This window comes from Drosophila kikkawai, chromosome 2L (assembly GCF_030179895.1).
Source record: "Drosophila kikkawai strain 14028-0561.14 chromosome 2L, DkikHiC1v2, whole genome shotgun sequence".
Classification (NCBI taxonomy): Eukaryota; Metazoa; Arthropoda; class Insecta; order Diptera; family Drosophilidae; genus Drosophila; species Drosophila kikkawai.
Genome location: NC_091728.1, coordinates 695,494 through 718,354, shown reverse-complemented (window position 1 = coordinate 718,354; position 22,861 = coordinate 695,494). Strand labels below are relative to the sequence as shown.

General features: G+C 48.0%; 1 protein-coding gene across 9 annotated transcripts in view; it reads right to left on the bottom strand.

Annotated features, from left to right (window-relative positions):
* The window catches only part of Cda5 (Chitin deacetylase-like 5), a 36,666-nt gene that overhangs the window by 8,979 nt on the left and 4,826 nt on the right, over positions 1-22,861 (bottom strand). For 6 of the 9 annotated variants that reach the window (XM_070286492.1, XM_070286520.1, XM_041775857.2 and 3 more), the window contains exons 3-6: positions 4,662-5,221; positions 4,221-4,417; positions 163-721; positions 20-66 (exon numbers count right to left, since the gene is read on the bottom strand). In XM_070286492.1, the coding sequence (XP_070142593.1) occupies positions 20-66; positions 163-721; positions 4,221-4,417; positions 4,662-5,221 (1,363 nt within the window). Of the gene's footprint in view, positions 1-19; positions 67-162; positions 722-1,337; positions 3,936-4,220; positions 4,418-4,661; positions 5,222-22,861 lie in introns of all 9 variants that reach the window. The other 3 variants (XM_017166345.3, XM_070286503.1, XM_070286518.1) reach the window with 3 other exon arrangements.

Here is a 22,861-nt window from a genome sequence, read left to right as displayed (position 1 = left end):
TGTGGTCGATGTTACTTACCTCTGGGGCGAGCGTGTGGGCTGATCGTACACGTTATCCTGTTCGATCTGCAAAGGGAGATCAAAGTGGGGATTTATTTAAGTTATAAAATTATAAAAGTGAACTAGGACTTTATTAATATTTAAATTTCTTTTGACCCTAACCTGAGCATTTAGGTCATCGTCGTAGTCGGTGCTGTAGCTCAAAGTGGGCTGATTGCCGTAGACAGACTTCTGGGGCGGAGTCGGCGTGGCCGAGAGCTCTAGGGGACGGTAGGTGGACTGCTGCTGCTGCTGCTGCTGGCGCACTGCAGGCTGATACTGCTGGGCGCTGGGGGGCTGTCGCTGCTCCTGCTCCTGTTGGTGCTGCTGCTGGTACTCGAGGTCCCTATATAAATCGATATCGTCGTCGTAAACAGAATAATAGGATGAATCATAGGGATGTTGTTGGGGGGCTTGTGCCTGCTGCTGATGTTGCTGTTGTTGCGGTTGCGATTGCGCTTGTTGGAATGGTGTTGGCTGTAGCTGTTGTTGTTGTTGTTGCTGCTGCTGTTGCTGCTGCGATTGTTGTTGTTGTTGGTAGCCGCCCCCGTGATTAAATATGGATGCATTGTAGTAGTTACGATTGGGTTCTAACTGTGGCGATGGAGCTTGTGGTGTGGGCTGTACAAAGATATTAGCAGGTGGCGGCGCCCCTAGCGATGACGGTGAGGATGACTCAACCCTGTACACGTTGCAGTTTTTATTATTTTCGATTTCGATTTTGTTTATGGTTGTATTTGTTGTCGAAGAAGGTGTGATGGTGGTGGTGTTGTCATGTAATTAGCGTTGATTATTTACATTGGCAAAAATTCACAGCAATAGACATGGATGGGTATGAGGAGGAGATATATATGTTCGATGATGTATATGTTCGTAAATAGGGGAGAAAAATGTAAAACGAGATCAAAAACAATTCAATTCAAATAACAACAGTCAATGACAGACAGGCGGAGGGGGGATGGGAGCAGAGAAACGTAGTTAGCTTTATGGTTAGAGTTACAGTTAGAGCTAGAGTTAGGGTTAGCATTAGGGGTTAGCGTTAACGTAGCCACGTCCAAAAAACACTTGTTTAGTCAACTGTACAGCTTTGGTAGGTTCGATCTGTGAGATCGCTTAGTTACGGGTCTGGGTAGACGTATGTATAGGCAGTAATGTCGCCATTATGGTATATGTACATAGATCGGCTGTTTCTTGTATTCACTGATTTCTGCGTGTATTTGTGTAGCGGCACAGAGTAACTAGCACCACTAGCAACGGCTAGTAGCAGCGATTGCCTCGGCTTGCTCGGTTATAGGTACCTGTGTCTGTCCGCGCCAGAGCCCACATGAATGGAGTTCAGCTGCAGGCCGCCCAGGTTACTGTGCTTGCTTGCCACGGCTACGGGGCTACTGTCGGTGTCGTTCCTTGAGTCCTGGCTGGCTGGGGCCATCGTCATCCACTTTTGCTGTCCTCGCGTACGCGGACGCGTTGTGTAGCGCACTCGCGTCGTTGACGACGGCGTCGTGCTGGAGGTAATCGAGTTGGGATTGGAGGTCGGACGCGTGCTTGGGCGTGGAGCAGTGACTCGAGTGATGGGTGGGGGCGTGCTGGCCTCTGGCAGCTGGGGCAAGCGCTGCTTCAACTCCTGGAAGATGTCGCTGGGAAAGTTGATGAATGACGGCACGCCAGACTCTGCACTTGGCTGCTGGTTGAGCTGCGAGAAGTTGGGGAACGGGCGACGGGTCGTTGTGGCCTCCAGAAAGCCGGTCTGGAAGTTGGGTCGCGCCTTTCCCGGGGACTCGGTGATGGGAGCAACTGTGGCCATTTGTGGGCGGGGAGGGGCCATTGTCTCTGACATGGGCATGTAGGGCGGCATTTGCGAGGGCGGCAAAATATCCTCATCCACTTCGTAGTCCTCGTCGTAATAGTCGATGCTCTCTTCGGTCGTGGTTCTCGGCGTGGTCGTCACTCTCGGAGTACTGCTGCTGGCGGGGGGGCTTTGACTGGAGGAGGCCTGCTTGTTGAGTTGGCTCTGTATGCCCTTGATGAAGCTCTCGTATCCCTTGAGAGCTCTTGTCGTGGTCGGAGTGGAAGGCGTGGGCACTGTTGGCTTCGTTCTGAGGCGGCTCTTTTGCACCAATGGGCTCGTCGTGGTGGGAATCATCTGGGTGGTCGTACTCGGGCTGCTGGTCGAACTCGTGCTGGCCGCAACGGGACGACGGAATATCAGAGCGTTGCGCAGGCTCCCGTTCCCGTTTCCGTCGCTGCTGACCTGCTTGAAGTACTTAATCAATGGGTTTATGGCCGGATTGACACTGGCCAGGTCGCTGGACTTGAGGTTGGCCATGAATTCGTGGATGTTAAACTGGAAATTGGTCAGCTGAGACTTTGGCGTGGTTGTCGTTGTGCTTGTCGCCGGGGCCATTGTGGAGCTTACAGATTTCGTGAAGGTCTGGTAGGACTCTGGCAGGCTGCTGTTGCTGGCGTAACTGATGCCCACTGGCAGGTGGGAGAAGTCGCGGAACGGCACCTGCTGCAGGCTGTTTGGTCTGTTGTACGCCAGATTGGGTGCCGATACCACGTTGATGCTCTGCGTCACCTGCAGGGGAGTGACCGGGGGCCGCACCTTTACGGGGGCGTGCCCGATCTGGTTGTGGCTCGGCTGAACGGTGCTGAAGACGCCCTTCATCTTCTGGTTGGCCACAATGTTGTACTGGAAGTAGTTACTCTCCGTGGTGCTGCCGCGCTGACCGTCGGCCGAGCCTATGCTGTACTGGGAGACCAGCTTGCCGGGATAGGACGTATAGGAGCTCTGGTCCGTTTGCTGGTTATTAAAGAATCCGCCCATGGTGCTGTACTGACCGTTCGGGGTCACCAGCTGGGCGGGCTTCGAGGGATCAACAGGCGAATAGTGGTTGAAGGGGGTTTGCGCTGTGGTGCTGGGTGCAGCGGGCAGCGATGTGCCGCCGGAAGGCGAGGCCGGGCTTACTGGCTGGTTGTCCAGATGGAAGTAGGCAAAGTTCTCCGCTTGCAGGTGCTTGCGCCGCTCCTTGAGCTCCTTTAGCTGCTGGATGAGATAGGGGAGCAAGTCGCCAGGACTCGAGTGCTGCTGCTGCTGGGAGTTGAGGGGTCGCGGACTGCTCGGACCCGGTCCTGCTGCACCGTAGTAGTTGCCTGCAATGGGCCGGAAGTCGTCCTCCAGCGGAGGCGGAGGCAGCGAAAGGTTGTAGCCTGTGTAGACGACCTTGGGCTTCTGCTGGGGATGCGGACCCGCCGGAACCACCTGCTGCTGCTGGTGCAAGTAGGCTTGGTAGCCGGGACTCAGCTGATTGTAGTTCTGGCTGTTGCTGTAGGCCGGTGGACTGTGGGCGTGGTTGGGCGGCGTGAGGTAGGGATTGTAGCTGCCGAAACTGAAGCCCGTCTGTTGCTGCGAGTACGTCTGCGGCGGAGGAGGTGCGTCAATAGCGCGGTAGTTTTGTCCCGGCCACTTGGAGGACGTGTGTGAGATGGGCCTCAACTGCCGGGGACGCCTCTTTGACTCGCCCGTGGCCGCATCCTCCCCGTCTCCAGATGCCTCTTCATCCGCTTCCTGTTCGTAATCAAACTCCATGGTGGGATCGCCCTTTGGCTGACTAATCTTGGAGGAGTATTTCTGGGGCTTGGTGACGGCTGGCGCCGCGTCCTCGAAGCGTTCTTGTGAGTTGTTGGAGCTGTTGGAGGCCTCACTGTTTATCGGAGACATTTTGGAGCCCTCGGGCTCCACTACTTCTTCGCTGGACGTATTTGAATCGTTTGGATTCTCGGTGTCTGTCCGTTTTGTGGGCAAACTTTCCAGCACCGTGACTCCGGCGAGGTCCCGGCGGAGTCGGTTGTGGGACAGTTTGTATTCGAGCGTCTGGTCTTCGTCTGAGCTTTCGCTGTTTGCGTACAGTTTTATCCAAAAGCGGTTTAACGGTCCGGTTGTCGGGTCCGGGTTTGGGTACGCGTCGGAGTGTGTGTTGTGTCGGTGTCAATTGGAGCAAGATTTAGAGATAGTGCAGTATGCGTTGCATGAGAAAAAAGAGCATGGAATACGATGAGTTGCATAGAATTTTGACTTGATTTAGCATCAGAGGTGGTAGGTGGCATCGATTCGAAAGCAACGATTAATGAGAGCTGAGAGCTAGCTACTTTGCAATGACGCTATGTGGGTGACCGCTTACCTGTAGGCCGTTCCAAAGGCGTACGATCCGATCTTGCCCGCTTGCGGGATGGCATTGATACTGGCCTGGTGGATGATTCCGTCGCGATCGCGCTGCACCTGACTAACGGTACTGGGTTGGCCGCGGTACACTCGCTGCTGTCGATCGGACTCCTCCTCCTCCACGGGCGGCAGCGTCTCCTGAGCATCGGCGTACAGCTGAAGATAACAATGATTAATATAAATCGAAAGCCCGAAAACTAGGAAGTTATTTTTATCGATTTGGGGGATTATTTTAACCGAAAAAAAGTCATTAAGGCCACAAGTTGTTCTTAGCGAAAACCAGTTTGAAGTTTCATAAATTAATTTCCTTACAAAGTCGCATTAATTAGTCTATGATTGGAACTGACCAACTAGTTCCAAAGTTTACCTATCTTTCTACCAATAAACATTTTAGACCAACCTTCGCTATGTCCTCCTGGGAGTCGAGCAGCGGCTTTGGCTGCCCTCGAGACGTTATCACTGGATTGGGTGGCACACGCAGCTCTGGTGGCGGCGGCGGCGGGATGTTGTGCACCTGTGCCTGGATCACCTGCGGCGGCGATCGGTGGTACTGAGGCGCCACCGTGGGTGCCTTCGGAGTGCCGGCCGGGCTGCTAAAAGCCGCCCCGAAGCGCACTCGGCTGGGCACATGCTGTTGCTGCTGCTGTGCCTGGCTCTGGCCCTGGCTGCGCGCTGGTCCACGCTCCGAGGAAGTATCCACCAGCTCGCAGCCCACGTTGCGGGGCCAGTCGCAGGTCTGGAGCTCGTGCGAGTACATCAGACCGCCGGTGCAGCTCTCGAGCAGAGCGCCGCCGAAGACGCACACATAGTACTGGGTGCAGTCCGTGGGATGCGGATAGTAGCCGAACTCCTCGGGGCAGTCGAAGCTAAGGCCATTGGAGCTGGTGGGCTTGACGTTGGTGCCGAAGCTGCGAGAGCTGGTGATGCGTGAGGCTCGTTTGCTCTGTGCCTCTGTTGGTCCTAAAAGGAAGAGTAGAGGAAGAATTATTAGGCATTCAAGGTAATAATTCGGTAAGGTAATAATTAATGTATAGATCTTTAAGCTGCCAAAAGCTGACACATCGTATCGGACCCTAATATCTTTCGCTGATTGAAGTTGCAACATCTCGGTCATAGGCTGTCACGGTTTAATTTGCACTTTTCATAGATTTTTTCTACACTAGCAAACGTGAATGTCTTGTTGAATTGCCGAGTTTCTGCTGATCATTGTTGTGGCTTTGCTTGACCTTCTTAAACTCTTAACCAAATGCCAATGGGCAATTTTTATACCCTTGCATATTATTAAAATTTTAGTCAAAAGTGTGTTATATAGTGAAGGAGTCGTTTCCGACTCTATAAATCATATATATATTCTTGATCAGCACAAAAAACGGAGTCGACCTAGCCATGTTTAGAAGAAAAACATTTTGCATAATTTCTTTTTGTATTTTTGAGGTCTTAAAATGGTTCATTGTCACAGAAAAAATTTGCAAAAATTGTAATATCTTAAAATGTAAAAATTAGTATGCAGATTTGTTTATCTGGAAAAAACTAGCACAGAAAAACTTTCCGAATTAAATTTGAAGCTTTCTTGGCGTAGTTATGATTATTTTTTATACAATAATTACCATTTAAAATATATAAAAATATTCATTTAAAGACAGTGAATATTTAAGATCTTCTTGAGGGGTTTTTATGATTTTAGTCGGTGAAGGAGTCGCTTCCGACCCTATAAACCATATATATTCTTGATCAGCATAAACAGGCGCTTCTTTCTAGCTTTGTTTGGAAGAAATTTATTTTTTAGCCATTTTTGCAAAAAAATGTAAGGGGTGACATCATTAAAATTTGCAAAAATTGCCTAAAATTTAAATTTTTTAAAATTAAAAATTTTGTATGCAGTTTTGTTACCCTAGAAAAAACTAGCACAGAAAAGCTTTCCGAATTGAATTTGATGCTTTTTTGGCTTAGTTATGATTATTTTTTATACAAAAATTACCATTTAAAATATATAAAAATATTCATTTAAAGACAGTGAATATTTAAGATCTTCTTGAGGGGTTTTTATAATTTTAGTCGGTGAAGGAGTCGTTTCCGACCCTATAAACCATATATATTCTTGGTCAGCACAAAAAGCGGAGTCGATTTAGCCATGTGTAGAAGAAAAACATTTTTCCTAATTTTATTTTGTATTTTTGAGGTCTTAAAATGGTTCAATTGTCACAGTAAAAAGTTGCAAAAATTTTAATATCTTAAAATGTGAAATTTAGTAAGCAGATTTGTTTATCTGGGAAAAACTAGCACAGAAAAGCTTTCCGAACTGAATTTGATGCTTTTTTGGCTTAGTTATGATTATTTTTTATAAACAAATTACCATTTAAAATATATAGAAATATTCATATAAAGAGTGTGAATATTTCAGATCTTCTTGAGTGGTTTTATGATTTTTGTCAGCGAAGGAGTCGTTTCCGACCCTATAAATCATATATATTCTTGATCAGCACAAAAAGCGGAGTCGATCTAGCCATGTTTGGCAGAAAAACATTTTTTATAATTTTTTTTTTGTATTTTTGGGGTCTTAAAATGGTTCAATTGTCACAGAACAAAGTAGCAAAAATTGTAATATCTTAAAATGTGAAATTTAGTAAGCAGATTTGTTTATCTGGAAAAAACTAGCACAGCAAAGCTTTCCGAATTGAATTTGATGCTTTTTTGGCTTAGTTATGATCGATTTTTGATTGGATGAAAGATCCTATGGCAAACTGCAAGGGTATACAAATTTCGGCTATATTTATTGATTTTTATTATTCAGTGATTAGTATATGCCTTAATTATAAATAAATTATCTTAATTAATACCCTTTCAATATCTAAAAAATATATATGCATAAATATATATAGCTGAGAGACTGCTGCTTATGGACTCGAAAGATCGCGGAAGTTCTTAATGTCTTCTTAAAATATTCTTAAAATAGCTAATTGCCAAAATCATTTACGAAATGCCAATTAGTATGCGCATGCATATACCAAACAGTTAACTCAGCAGCGATTGGCCAAGTTCTTTTTAACACTTCAGTTTTAATACCTTCCGAGAGTGGATCATTCAAAGTTTATTCCCCTCGAATTATCGCATATTGGGGAACGGCCCCGTTGCGGCGTTACTTGTCTCGTTTCCCGGCGTTCGACGCTGGAATGTTAATTGAGAAACAGAGCTCAGCTCGGCCCACGAGCAGGCCGGAGAAAGAATGGCACATGTGGTTGCATAATACCCGCAATTTATGGCCGTTATGGCAATCTACATCGCCAGTACCCAGCATCCAAAAGGCGCGCAAAAAATGAGTCCCAAACTTTTAGTGCGCCCGCAAAGCGATTTGCGCTGAATCAGCCATCAAGTGGTGACAATTCGCGGACCAAAAAAGTTTTAATTATAAAAACGTGCCGTTATAAGCTTCGCAAAGGTAACTGCACCCAAATAAGAGCTGACCTCAAAGAGCGCGCGCTGCTCAACACAGAATGAGTCTGGGGGCCTCCGAAAAAGCCCACTTGTAGTGGGGGACCAGACTAAAAAATAAAACTGATTACGGCAAACAATTGGGGCTCAATTTGAATTCAATTGAAATCAATTCTTTGCAATCAAAGTTATTGCAGCTTAAATGCTGCACAAACAGCGCCAAGTAAGGCTGCTCCAAGGCGAACGGAGGAGCGACCGACTTGGCTGGAATCTATCTCTGTCTTATTCACCGACGACGATACCCAATAAATTAGACAGGCTAAAGCCTCCGGCCACAGAAAACATTGCATAAGCTGCCAGCCCAGCCCAGTGTTTGGAACATCTCAGCTTGAGGCTGAGTATCACTCCAGAGACTCCCGTCTAGAGAGACACAATTAAAGGCACAAATGGGGCGAGCTTTACCCACAAAATAATTGTAACGCGCGAGTCCTAACCGACTCTGTAATAAGCCAGCAGCCAATGCCGTTATGCTGCACTTTTGACCGGACACGAGTGGCACGAGTAACAAGCAAAACAATGTGTTTAGCCGTTTGATGAAAGCGCCGTGCTCTGTACGTTCACTTTTGCAATACTCCCCCGAGTACTTAAAAAACCAGTCGCCCGATAGACACTTTATAATTGAGCGTAGATGAATTGCTAATTCGCAGCGCATGCCAAACGCCTCCGATGCTCCCACTGCTGGGAGAAAGGCGCCCTCCCAGCTGGAGCTACTGGGGAGCATTAAGATTCGTCTCCTGCGCAGTCCGAAAGAGTGTCAAGGCTCTGGGAGGGCATCTACTTGGCATGCAACGGAGCCGGGCGCCTCCACAAATTGTGTAATTAACGCGCGCAAAATGTCCGGAGTCGGCGTCTCCAAGGCAGCTACATTGACCGAGTCTGAGTGACTGATATACGGCTCTGGCGCACAACGAAAGCCAATCACGTGCCAATGGCAATTGACCATGCCAGAGCCTAGACCCGCCGTCAGCACGGATGACATTTGTATTAGACCGGGCAGTCCGCAACCCGTAGGCCACAGTGCACAACCCACACTTGGCAGCAGCCGCCGCTGATTGTTTGCTGTTCGTTGTTGTTACTGTTACTGCGTTTGTGTCGCTGCCAGGCTGTGTGCAATGTACTTTCTGCTCCACTAAACAATACGACTTGTACGCTCTGACGTACAAGCGGAGCTAGAGCTAAGGCTTAGGCCGATGGCGGAGCTCAAGCCAATGCCGAGTCTTGACTGGTCCGCTGTTATGCAACTAGCTGTAAGCCTGATTTGTTTTGCTTGGCGCTTGTCGCTTCCAAAGGCTTATTTATGCTGCTCCACTCGATGGTTAATGAGTTCGGCAGGTGAAGCTACTCTCAGAATACCCTAGAAGCCTCGGTATTGTGAGCCATGAAGCAAGTGTCGCCTGCATGGTAGCCTTAGCATTTCCAGCCGCTGGCAGGTTGCTTGGCCTTTTCATTGGATGTGCCCAAAGTGCACTCGACCAACAACTTCTCAGCCGTTAAATGCGGCTGATGAGCAACTTGACTTTCGTGTCAGTCGGAAGCGGCCATAAAACACGGCACTTTGCGCTGTGGTAAATAAGCATCTCGCTTTGAGACAACTTGCTGAAGATCAGCGCGAGGCATTTTATTATCAATTTTATTTGAATGTCGCTGCTTGAGAGATGCTCGCTGGGCATTTAAAACCAATAAAAGTGTCGTATGCATCTAAATGTTGAATATTTATGGCCTATAAGTAACACGGCACGGTGTGCGGTAAGGCTAGGTCTGAGTTAAAGAGATCAGGCCTAGCCGACTGTTTCCATTGATTAAGCGGTTCCGCACGGCAAGGCGTTAATTTATGCAAAGCGCCATTTGCTTAATGCCTCTCTGGGCCTTAACGAGGGCCGATGATACCAATGCCAGGCCCAAGAGACGGAGCGGCGTCGATGTGTCACACAGCCCAAAAGCCGTTAGATGGCGGCCGGCAAGGCGGCATTTCAACACTGCCTCCGACTTATTTGAAGCCATAAAATTGGCAACCGCCAATAGCATGGCCAAATTTAGACAAATGGCGCGAAGCATTGCACTAATTGCCACCTCGTTTGGCAGCGTCGGATGCAGCCTCGAGATCTGATTTATGTCGGCCGTAATGAGCCATTTGACCACATTGAAATGGCCCGAAAAAGAGATCTGTTGTTGCAGAAGGAAGGGTCTTTAAATTGATCTGATTAATGGGATTGTGTAATGCCTGTTTTCCACTATTATTCTTACTGCTTTCGGGCACCTTTCTCTTCACTTAAGAGTCGAAATCTGATTTAATTACTCTTTTTCTCTCGCTAAAGCAGCTTAAAAGTTGCCCAGTCTTTGCCTCGATTGATGGCTCAATTTCTATTCGCGTGTTTCTGGCTTGAACTTTTAATTAAACACGGCTGACCAGCGGCGAGTGCCCGGCAAGTTTGTTGCCTAAGTCTTTCGATTCGCTGGGTGCGGTCCGCAATTAAACGCACGCTCAGCCCAGCGCACACAGCACACCCGCAAGACGGAAATATAAATCATGGCCTGCCGACTCGGGCTTTCGTTTGTTTCCATTTTCAATCGACTGCACAAATCAATGGGAGGGCCCCGAAGAGCGGCAGTGGCAAAGGCGGCCGCCCCAATTGATTGTTGCATTCCAACATCTCTCCCATTGCGAAACGTGGCCCAGGTGACCGCAGACAAGGCGCCGCTTTGCATGCTCACACGCGCAGGAAGCTGGCAGAGGAATCAGTTTCGCTTTACCTTTCTAAAGGAAAAGTCTCCGCCGGCAGCTGCACTTCCTGGCAGCAGTCGCAGTCTGCGGGGATCCCCCGGAGATACCAGATAAATGTGCACATGCGCGTCCCCCTTACCCGTTGTTGGGGACATTAATTTTGTTGCAATAAGCCATAAATAATGAGCCATTTGCTCGGCACGTGTGCCACAGCAGCTTTGTAAAACGTTATCTCTGGCGGTTTCTGCAAGAAGGCTACCCATCTGCCAACTAAATGCCATAATATCATCATTGATATTAGCGGGATGAAACCATTACTCAGTGGGCAGACCGCATCTTTCCGTGCCATCGGAATTAACCAATTTCGATTTCAGCGTTCAGCAGCATGACAGATTTGGGGGGCCTTAGGTAGTCGGGAATAGAGAGATGGCGATGGAGGGAAATAAAAATGAAATAATCGCAATGAGCAGCAGTGTACCTATTTTCAAAGTGTACCACAAAACAGGAAATATGCAGCACTTACTCTCCCTACCCCATGCCCCGCTGAAGCCGCTTGCTTTCCTTTTCGTAGCCGTGGCTGTAGCTGTGGGCCACATTCAAATACTAAGTGGAGCTCCGGCCTGAAGCGCTTTTCGGCTATTATGCAACAAGAGCCTATCGACTAGCTTTGTGTGGTTGCCACACGTACAATCGACAATGTACATTCGGAGCTGTGCTGTGCTGTGCAGTGGCAGTGGCAGTGGTGGCTCGCTTTTCCTCTCCACTATTTCGGGGAGAATGCTCCAATTTGCTGGCCAGGCTTTGGGCTTTCTTTGCTTACGAGCAAGCTCCACTTACGAGCTGCAAAGTCAGCGGAGTAGCCTGGCCAACCAGCCCCAAGGAGAATGGTTAGTGGGTCTCTCTGTGTGTTAACTGCCTCGGCCAGTTCGATTTAGCGATTACGTCGACGGAGACGGGGCTGCAAGTCCGCTTAACGCCACATAATCATCTATATTGGCCACGGACTATAACGGCCTTCTCCGCTGTGCCAATTTCAGGGGGATCCCCTACCTACCCTTACCAACAACATGGGCCAATTTGAACAAAAGGTGCCCAGAATACTGGTCAATCAAATCGTGGAAAAATGCGCCTAAACTTTTCGCAGGTGGGGGGACAGTCATTTGGAGCGGTGGCCACCTGTACATGTCATCGGCGGTACACGCAAACGACTTGACTTTCGGGGCACGCAGCAGAGCCGGAGCGAGCCAGTCCGTGCACTCGTTATGACTGGCAATATGACACTTGTGGCACACGATTTTATCAACTGGGCAACTTTTCAAAATGTTAATTGGCAGCAAACTTTCAAATCATTTTCAAAATATGGCTCTCGCTCCCGACAGCCTGTGCCATGCCTGTTTCTATCCTGGTTTCGGCTCTGAGCTCGGCTCTAATGGGATCATGTCGGTGTTTGGGCTGTTCTAGGGACTTGCAACTCGACCACATTCCTGGCCATAAACTACATTTGCATTTGTGAGTTGCCCCGAAAGTGAATGCTGCTGGCCAGCGACTGCTGCCGACGACAAAAAGCTCAAGAAAACGGCGCGAAAGTGGGTCAAACCGAGAATGTTGCATAACCGCCAGCCACACAACACGGCACTCACCGAGACCACGGCGACATACATGCAACCCAGTGGTGTCCGTGTGTGTGTGTTGGTATCTCAGATCTTTTTTCTAGTGGCAGCAACTAGACCACGCGACGGCAAGTCGCCGCCGTCTGTGACTAAAATTGCGACTACGACCACGACTGCGACTCCAACGACAGCGACAGCGACCACGACAACGCCACATTGTGGCGCAAGGCTCGCTGCCTGCCACGCCCACCTCAAAATCGATCACTTTCGCTTGCTGCAACTGGGCGACGGCAACTGCAACGGCAGCCACTCGATTTATGTGCTGGGCAATGTCCGCGGTTCGTGTGTCGCATTGCCAATAAGGCTGCAATAATCGAACCAGGAGACGGGCACGGGTCCAGAGACTTGGCGGTGACGATCGGCCGTCTAGGTAGACCATGTCTCGGGTACTGCTACTCCACTCCGTAGAGTGGGAATGGGAACTTTGCGACGCGTGATTTGCTCTACAAATACGAACTGAATTCGATGTCGTAAAACGCTCCGAGGGCGATTCGCTGCGATTGCATTGTGTGTCGCTCCGTGTGTAGTACATGACGGCAGTTTGTTTTCGTCACAGACACGGCTGCCGCCGCTCCAGGTAACATTTCAATGGATTTCTTCTTGCAACACGCTTGGGCGTACGATCTGCCAAGGGAAATCCATATAATTGAGCTTGTGCCTCAATCGAAAAAAAATGCCCATTTGCAGTTTGGAGTTTGCCTTGACCGCGGCGCCTGCCCCCCTGCCTCCCAATCCATCTTGTGAGAAGGTCAGGGTCCATCCCATGCCCCAAAACGAAAACAAGAGGAAGACGTAGCAGTGGGCGGTGTCGGTAACAAATTGCAAAGGCAACAAACCATAAATTTGGCGAAACATCCAACTCCAAAGTAGCCGGCACGAAGGAAGCACTTACAAAGTGCGCTGGCAACTGGCTGGCAGTCCGAAAGTCAAAAATTTACATACAGTAACGGCAGCACAGCACAGATTTCTGCTTCGGCGCGTTGTTTGCTATTTACCGATCGACTCGATTCGCTATTGAAAGGAAAACGCCCCGCTAGCATCATCTGCTCCATCGGTATCCACGGCTACACACTCGCTCACAGGTCAAGGTACTCCTCGAACTCGTATCTGACTTCTTCGGCAAGCGGATTGTGGAAGTCCAAATTAAAAATACTCCACGCTGAAATACTGTATGCAGCACCACAATTTTATTAATATTTTGCTAAAACAGCTTATTGAAGCCAGAGTTATTTGCTGAAATGCCAATGCAATTCTTCTCGTCTGGCAGCAGGTGCGCGGAAGTGCGTCTGCTTGCCTACTTTATTGGCAGTAACCTCCTAATCCCTCATTCGAAAAAGGTTCGACCGGAGCCTGAAAAGGCTTATGTGATCGAGTAGAAGACATAAGCCTGTCGAGCAGCAGCGACAAATTCGTGGCTGACATGGACGGCGACGGGCAGTCATAAGACTAGAGTAGTAGCGGCAGTGGAGTAGGGGCAATAACAATTTTCCTTTCACTTTTCATTTAAATGAATTTGATAAGCACCAGAGCAGCAGACAACTGCAACAATGACCAGACCGGGCCAGACCAAGCGACCACGGGCCACCACCAGAGACCGGGCTAGACCCAGTCCGCGTTGAAACAACTTGATAGTGCCGGAAATCTTTGCTCTCCACTCGGTGCCTGGTGTCTTACATTAGCGTACTTGTTTTGGCACACGTTTGGCCAAAATCTAAAGTACTTGCAGACTCACTTTGCTCGTTTGAGAAGGACCAAAGCGATCCACTTGTATATGTACATATATACATATTTATTATGACTTGCAATGCTCTCTAACCCAAGCCGCCAGGTTGGTTGAACCTCCCAGCTTTGGGCCCCAAGTTCCGCTCATTGTTCGCCGCCGTGTGGCGCTTCCGCTTTTCACGAGCTGCAAATAGCTGAAATAATTAGCCAATATGCATTTTCGGTTAACTGACAATCAAAACGGGAGGACAACGCCCCTGCATTCGAATTTCGCATTGGTAATCACACTGGCTGCTTGCTTGCGGTCTGGCTCCCCATTACCTGCCACTCGGATGCGTTGTCTTCGTCGAGCGCTGCAGTTTTATGGCCCGACATGCTGCCGTTGACGTGATGGTTTTTGGCACCCAATCGCTCTTGCTCGCCATAAGAGGGGGGAGTGGCCTGAGGTGCACTCAGAGCCAGAGCGAACGGCTATTAGGCCACCGCCGCTTGATTAATGACACTGATGAGGCCTGGGCGGGACAAGAGCGATGCAATGTCTTAATCTTAAAGTGACAGCCAATGACGAATTGTGCGTGGTCCCTACCAACTGGTCTCCCAGGAGTGAGTGCCTTTGCTTCAGCTGTCCCTCGACCCACATCTTTCTCTGGCAGCTTTGATTCGAGCTCAATTTGAAACCATGGACGTAAGGGTGCTCGGCGAGATTGCGTATGCGTAATTTGTAAATAAAGAAAACAATAATCACGGCGCCTGTCAGAGGGGCATTCAAATTGAAATCTTCCGCATTCGGGAGAAACGGCGTTCAATTGTCGTCGCAAACGCAATAAATAATAATCGACTTTGGGGCACATCTGCTGGGTATCTGTGACTGGGAAACCCGCTACAGATTCGCCAGTTCGTTTCCACTGCGAGATGAATAGTGTGGAACTGGAATGGGGCTATTGAGCTGCGGCTGGCTATACATGTGTGTCGGCTGCGACCCACTGGGAGATTTGGTCGTGACTGCCGCTACACTTGGCTCAGAGACGAGACGAGGCTTCGTCTGTGGCTGTGACTGTGCGTGGGTAAAGTCGTTGGCCAGGCAGAGCCTTCGGCTGGGGCTCGCAGCACGTTGGAGGTATTTTCGTATTACAATAAATGCAGTCAAGAGTCCGCCGCAAATCGATGGCTGCTCTGCGATTTGATTCGATTCGATTCGATGCTTATGATGTAAGCAATGCAGCTCATACGAGTGCGCGAGTATCCGAACGCGGCAGGGGCAGTCCAGTTGCTGCTACACCTACTGCACGATATTAAAACGCAGCTCGTAATTAACATTCCCTTGCCGCAATGGCTGTGGCAGAGCATGTGCAAACGGCAAAAGATGCATTTGAAATTCAAATTTTCGCACGGAGCCGCTAGGGCGAACAGGGCAGGCGTTTAAGCCAAAACAGACCGCTCGCATTGTTCGGCAACGGCTTTTCCCATGGGAAACTCGGGTTGCCTTCACTTCAAAGCCTTCAAAGCCCCCATGTGTGCTCTTTACAACATTTTCTGGCAATAATTTAAAACTATTTCCGAGTATTTCAATACGAAAAGTCTTTGTTTAACGCTCAATAATCGTATAGAGAACCAAAAATGTGAGTAAAATAATAAAAGCTTAAACTGCAAGATTGAATCACATCCAGGTTAATGTATTCCACTGGTGGCATATCTGGTTTTTTTTCTCTGCCCCACATAAAGGTGGATCAACTCGGAAAATGCCAAAAATAAAGCAAAGGCCACCGCCACAAAAAGCGCCTTGGGCTCTCAGGGGTCTGGCCAACAAATGGATCCGCCCAGCTCAGTCCAGCCCAGCCCCCTGGATCCGCGGGGCGAGGTGCTCCGCAGACGGAAAGTAATCGCTGCAATCGTTTTCAAAGGCGCCACTTATAGTTCACCCAAGTGTGGGCAGCCTTAAGATGACTTATAAGATCAGTCTCGGGCTACGAACTTAGGTAGCCAGCACTTTGGCATTTCTTGATCAGCAAGGAATCCATTCCAATTTGATTTCCTGTAAGATTGACATACGCCAACCCAAATGGGTTTGGACTTAAAAATAGAGCAGCAGCCCGAAGTCGACTCGAAGTCAAAGGCAACCCACATAGCTGCCCTCTCGTAGTCGCCGTAAATGTAATTGTAGGCGCCTGCTAACGACATTTACTGCTTGCTGATGCCAAATTCAAAAAGCCAGCAGCCGCAGCAGTACTTGCGATCCAGCGACTTGGCATTAGAATCCAAAAGTGAGCGGCGGGTCGGCCCCACGATCGCCGGACCGACTTGGATTTAAAGGGGTCCATGGCACATTTTTGGGTGTGCCCAAAAGGCTGAAAACACAGGCAGAGAAATATGCAAAACAGCTCTAATCCGCCTTACTTGCATGTTTTGTGATACGGTATCTTAATGATCCTTGTTCCAATTTTGTCGCTACACAACTAAGCTAAACCGTTCGGTGCCCCCGAGTTTGCATTCAGATTCCTTCCAGAACCGAAGAGCAAATGACACTTTAATTATTCTCAACGGCTGGCGGTTAATGCGGAGTTCGCCTTGTTGTTGCGGCTTTCATAAATCCATTCAAAAGTCGAGTCAGAAACGAATTCAGGGTCGCAAAACGCCAAACGCCTTACTGCGGTCTATAAAAGGCGGCGGCTTTGGCTCCGCCAGTTGCGCAAGAGAACGCCACAGCCACAGCCCCAGCCGCCGTCGATATGCAATAGAAGGCATAACCATTATGGTTCCTAAGTCCGCCTGCGTCGGCGTCGGATTCGAATCCGGATCCGGACTGAGCCAAAACCAACAATGCGCCTTATTAGAAAAACCGAACAATTATTAACAGCAAGAATGACAATGGCGAAAACAATTATGCCAGGGCAATAACAATAAGTGGAGCTGAATCTAATTGAGACCAACAACTCGGTTTGGCCTTATTCGCCTTCTACACATTTGTATACCTATCTGGGTCTGTGTCTGGGTCTGGGTTTATTTATCTGAATCTGCCCTCGACTTTAATGATGGCGCTATCAAGCAGGGGCTTCCCACTGGGTATCAACCAGAAACTAAACTTCTTAGCTGTTAATCGAAGGTCCCAAACTCTAAAGTGGCAAAAATGCATTCTCAAGGGGCAGTCAAAGGAGATTGGTATCACCCAAGTGCTGCTGCTAGTGAGTCATGCTACAAAAAACCGAAAACTAAAACACCCAAGCTCTAAACGTTAAACGGTTCGCATGAGTGCCAAGCCCAGCCGTTAAAACGAAACTGAAAGGTTGCCGTGGTGCCAATTGTGCGGAGTCGGATTGATAATTATTTCAGTTCCAGTCGCCATTCCCGTGCTCCCAAGAACTCTGCCGTCGTCGTCGTCGTCGTCGGGCTCAAACGCCCACAGTCTCTGAGTCTCGACATCTCGCCTGGCAGTTATGCAACAGAAACGTCGCCGCCTTTGGGCGCATTCAATTCCATTTTGGCAAACTAATTTGTTGAATTAAGTGTAACAGCAGCGCGGCTCAGGCTCAGGCACAGGCACAGCGATGTCTGTCGGTTGATTGGCTATTTGGCCGTGTACTCGGCGGCTCACTCCCAGCTCAGCTTAGCTTAGTGCTGTTCCCAAGCTCTGGTAAGTAGCTCGAGGGAGTGTCTGCTCCGCTCTGGGCCGCGGAATCCATTAGATCTGTTGCTGCTTGCTTATAAATAATGTGAACCAATTAAAACCAGGTCCCCACTCTGCCGTTTAGCCGCCAGACTAAGCCCAGGTAGCAGCTGCAGTGGGCCAAGAAGTTTCCCCCAGAGTGCGAAAAACAAAAGACTTAAGCAACAAACGTGTCTTTTGTCTTAATGCCATCAGCTTTTGCAACAGCAATACAACTGTTGCGGCTGTCTCACCTTTGCTGCACGCACCCCCAGCAGTCGCAGTCACAGCGTCAAATTAATAACATACGAGTTTTGTACGAGTGCCCATAGATCGTGATTGTAAAGTTCTAATTTCTGAATCAGTATTCTTTGCAAATTGTTCTCGTTTCTCAGTCGCTGTTGCCGTGGCTGTGTGCCTGAGACTCTGTTCTCTTTGTGAGCTGAAACCATGCCAAGGTTGGGCCTTCTATTTAAATGCTAAATATGGTAATGTGGAGAGCACTTGCCAGGCAGGGCTTGTGCAGCCACTTCTGCTGCTGCTGCTGCTGCTGGGTGTGAACTGCCTTGCTATAATTAAATATCTTATAACTACCAGCTGAGCGAAACAAAAAGGTAATCAGACCAAAAAGCAGACCTGCACCACCACGACAAGATGCCAAGTATGGGTAACTGATGCAAAGCCAGCTAGCAGCGATGACTTAAGCGGCGGACGACAGACGTCGATGTAGTTGCAAGTCAGCATAAAGCAAAATGCTTTGCTAGCGGCTACAGGTGACCTTCACCTTTTGCTCATCGCGCACGAAGATGAAAAACGATGCCAGAAGATCGTTTACATGAAATCAAATACCAAACCGATGCTCAGCCACGACTAACATATCTCTCTGGCTGGCTCGTTTTGGCAGTCATACAACAGGGGCGACGAGCGGGGAATCCCGAAACGTCAATTTCCAATTCCCGGCCAGATGGGGAAATGCTTTGGACTCCACGGGTAATGTCAACCGGTGACGGCATGGCGTGGACCGGCACCGCACCTCGTCCACCCTGTCGTTGAACTTGAACCGCCGATGGCACACGTTTGGCAGGTAAAAGCAACCAGTAAGACCAGCAACAACAAGGCCCAGTCAGGAAAACGCCGGGAAGCGAATATTGAAAAGCGAAAATACAGCAAGAGCTGTGCCCAAAGTGGCATCTTACGTCTGGTGGCCTGTAACTGCTGACTGGGTGCTGGCGCTATTACCAAATAGCAAGACTTTGTTGGCCATGACATTGAAGGTACGCTTTTGTTTTGGTTTTTAGCCCAAATAAAGTACTATTGAGGGCGAAAATCCGAAAAGGCTTTTAAGAGATGCAATTAACCAAATGGAGTTTGCTTGTAGCAGAAGGAGAAGCATTCCTAGCCGCAGACAGGACAACATAATTTATTTGTTCTGCCTGAATAAACGCATTCCGCACTCACTGGTGGGCAGTGAGCTGCGGCGGACAGAAGACATTAACCCAATAAATTGCGGAGGCTGCGTGCGTTCGCGCTCGATACGACAAAGCTTCATTAACAGCTTTTAATCAAGATGTCTAATTGGCAACACAAACACAGTGAAGGCAGCGATTATTAAGCAGAAGGCAAAGTCAAACCACAACTAATCAAAACGAAAAACGAAAAAAAACCGAACACAAACATGTAGGAGAAAACACAAAATAATAATTATAAAAGCGGCTGAGATGTGCTAGCAGCTCAGAAAAATGATTGGTGGCCACACGATCTATCAGCCGTAGTATTTGCAGTAATGTTAACAAAGCAAATTGATTGCTAGATATACTGCGACTACGACTAACTGCGATCATGGGAAAAGCCAAAGTCAGGGCCGCCGTCGATGTTTGTATACTTGTGACAGAAGTGGGCTACATTTTGGAGCTGTGATCTTGAGCTTCTTGAGGCTCAGTCTGCGGCTTAAGCATTTTTGCTCTTCTGCCCGTGAGTGACACGTCAAGTGTTCCGCAGCAGATCACGCACGCTAAGCGCACCGTTTTGGGTTTACTTCCCCGATTGGGGAATTTTCAATATTCGCCGAATCTTTTAATAACGCGCTGACTAATCAGCGAATAAAACATCTACAAAGCCTGCCCAGGCCGTGTAGCTCCGGCATAAGCGGATATCATTTATTGGCCGCTAGTTGCCTTTGGATTACTATCCGGTTTCGGGCTAACTGTCTGAGGCATAAGCTTCTGATAAATTATGCGTGTATATTTAAAATGCCAATGTTTCTGCCAATACCGCTTTGTAAGACATACAAGCGCTGCCCGTTGATATTTCGATGGGATCCAAAGACATTGCTGACAAACGAATTCAAGGCTAGCTCAGAGTCATCATCATCGGCCACACAATACCCATGTTAGTACGCATTAAACGCCTCAGACTAACAACTCCGACTTCGTTCAGCCACCAGAGGAATTTGTACTTTCTGCTGGCTGATTTGAATTATAGCCTACATCAGCCCAGGGATGTGTCAGTGTCAGGGTATATCGAGTAGTGCTTATCGGTGTCACATCTGTGAATTATGCGGCGCGAAGCCAGGACAGGATTGCGACTGCGACTGCGTAGAGTGCAGAATTATTGTTGGCATGCAATCAAGCCGAAGCCATCTCATAAAGTACAAGAAGGCGGGCTGCCTGGCTGGCTGAAGGCAAGGAGTTGGGGGGCACATTGTTAGCGAGTCCTACGCGATGTCGTCTTGCAACTTATTCGACGCCTTCGGGCAGGGTCACACCAAATTTATTACCCCCCTTGGGTGTGGGTAACAATTGAAATATGCATGATTGCTTTATCTTTTACTGCTCTATACATGTTGCTTCATCAAGATACCACTGAAGATCACGGTGGATATTAGGAGTTAGCAAAATCAACCAGCATTTGCTACAGTTGTTCACGTTCGATTAATGGCTTATTTAGATCTCAGGTGTAGCCAGTGAGTGATAAATTCATCAAATTACCGCTTCCACCTGGCTAGGCACGACATTGACCTGTTCGTATGTTTGTATAATAATGATCTGAAACACAGCCGTTTCCCACGCTAAATGGTGGCTGCTGGAGTGGACGACCACACCCTGCGCCAGAGCAACTGCGAGTGCAGCTGCTCGTGACGATCATGCAAATTACCCAATTGCGGCTTAAATGTCAACTTTTGTGTAACTAAATTGGAGCTAACCGCAACAGAAGCAAACAGCTCATTTCAAATTGAATTGGAGAAATAGGACTCGTGTTGGAGTTGACCCGCTGCCACTGCAGAGTCACAAGGCCAAGAATATGAGCCAGCTAAATAAATAATGGTAAGTAGTCGATGACTGTCAAACCAGTTAATGAAAACAAACATCGAAAAACCGTTAATTGAGACTAAAGAGCCACAAAGAAGCATTGTGATAAATACAAAAAACAAGTCCGTAAATAAGTAAAATCAATAACTCTGAAACCGGCATCTTATTTATAAGTTATAACATCTCAATGCTGCTTGCAGTTGGCTAGCTTTCCGTTTCAATACTCAGCTATACATATGCAGATCGTGTTACTCACAGCTCCAGCTCAGCTGGAGGCGGTTCGATGACTTTATGGCAGCATATCTCCTTTTGGTCCAAGCGGGCAGCACTTGGCAAAGCTTTTGCAGTCAATAGCCGCCACAAAACGAAGAAAAACCAAGGCGATGATTTAATTTTACAAGACTTTACAATCAAAAAAACAAACCCCACTCGGTAAAATGTCATCAAACTATCCATTACATGGGGAACCTGTTGTTGGATAGTTGGCTTTCCGCCCCGGCCTGCTGCAGGTGACATTGAAAAAATCGAAAACCGAATTCAGGATCCCGATGAAAGCAGCCAGGTGCAATGAGCCAACGCCAACGAAATGCACTTAAAAGGCAGCATCAACAGAGATATCATCTAAGCGGCAAAGCATCAGCTCGGAAAAAGAGTTGCTTGTGGGCTTACGCAGATGCACTTGCAATCCAGATGAAGTCGCTGTGGCCAAGAGATCGTCTAGTGATTAATAGAGCTGCAATCCGCTTGGCTGGCTCTGCATGTGGAGAGCTCGGAGCGCCCAGAGTGCCATACGTATGCGTAATCGCTGTCCTGCAACTCATTACATTTGACACCGGGCACTTAATGAAGCTCCTAACGACGCAGATGAGTGCGTTATGCAATCCACTAATCGATAAGCTCACATACTTTCACGCCGGCCGCTCCGCTGGCCAACATATTGTCACTGTGTCCGTCATCGCTCACTTAAGCGGGCACAACACTAATACGCACTGTGGTGCGCGGCCTTTGAAGGTGAAAGTGAAAGGTGGTCGCTCCATGTGTGTGTGTGTGTATTTGATAAATGAAAAGCGAGGAACGATGAGGAAGAGCAGACAGACTGCATCAGCGCCTTGTCCTTGAAGGCCTTGGGGCCTTTATTCCGAAATGAACTCGAAAAGCAACGGTCTGCGGAAAACAACAACAACCGCAATCGCGTCAAGGTCGTTGCATCGAGCATCTGCAAAATCCAGTTTATTTGCAAAAAAAACAAAAATAAAGTGGGAACGCATCAACCGCTGAGCCGCAAACCTTGTGTTTTACTTTCATTCTTGGCTTACCATGTTTACTAATTTATGGAACCAAGACCCAGGGATTGCTTTTCCCAAATTACTGTGAATCCGAGCTTAACTGCCCTGTTATTTAACTTGGCAAAAGTCCAGGAATAACTATGGATTTACCTTTCTAAATTGCCCAGAAAGACGTAACCTTGGTCTCGAACAGCACGCAGGCTTACGAGAACAGGATGAGAACGTGGGCTCCGTTGGGAAAGGCCTTTAAAATTCAACTCACGTTACTTTGACGGTCTTGAAAAATGCATAATTTGGGATGACTTACGTTAATCTCTGTCTGCAGCACGCGGTCATGTCAACACAGACGTCTCAACAAGTAACTAAATCACGGAGATCGTGTAAAGAAACTGTAGACTTGGAGGCACCTTTGGTTTTATGAATTTAATTAAATATTTAGATTCGGGGGAGTACAGCAACGACAAAAACAAGGGTCAAATCTAGTGATGGAAGTTTGAAGGAAAAGCTCGATGTCGATGCCCGGAAAAACATTCGATAATAGGGCTAAGAAAACATTGGTATTCGATGCATTGATGAATTTTTCAATAAATTACAAAAGGCTCAATTCTATTAATTGTTTATTTACAAGTAAAAACTGCAAACAAGCTTCCTTAATTAAAAATTTAAACATTATTGATGCATCCATAAGACTCTTTCATTGTTTGAAATTATAAAATAGGGAAAAAATATATCACATTTTTGATAGCAGTCTTTCAACTTGTTA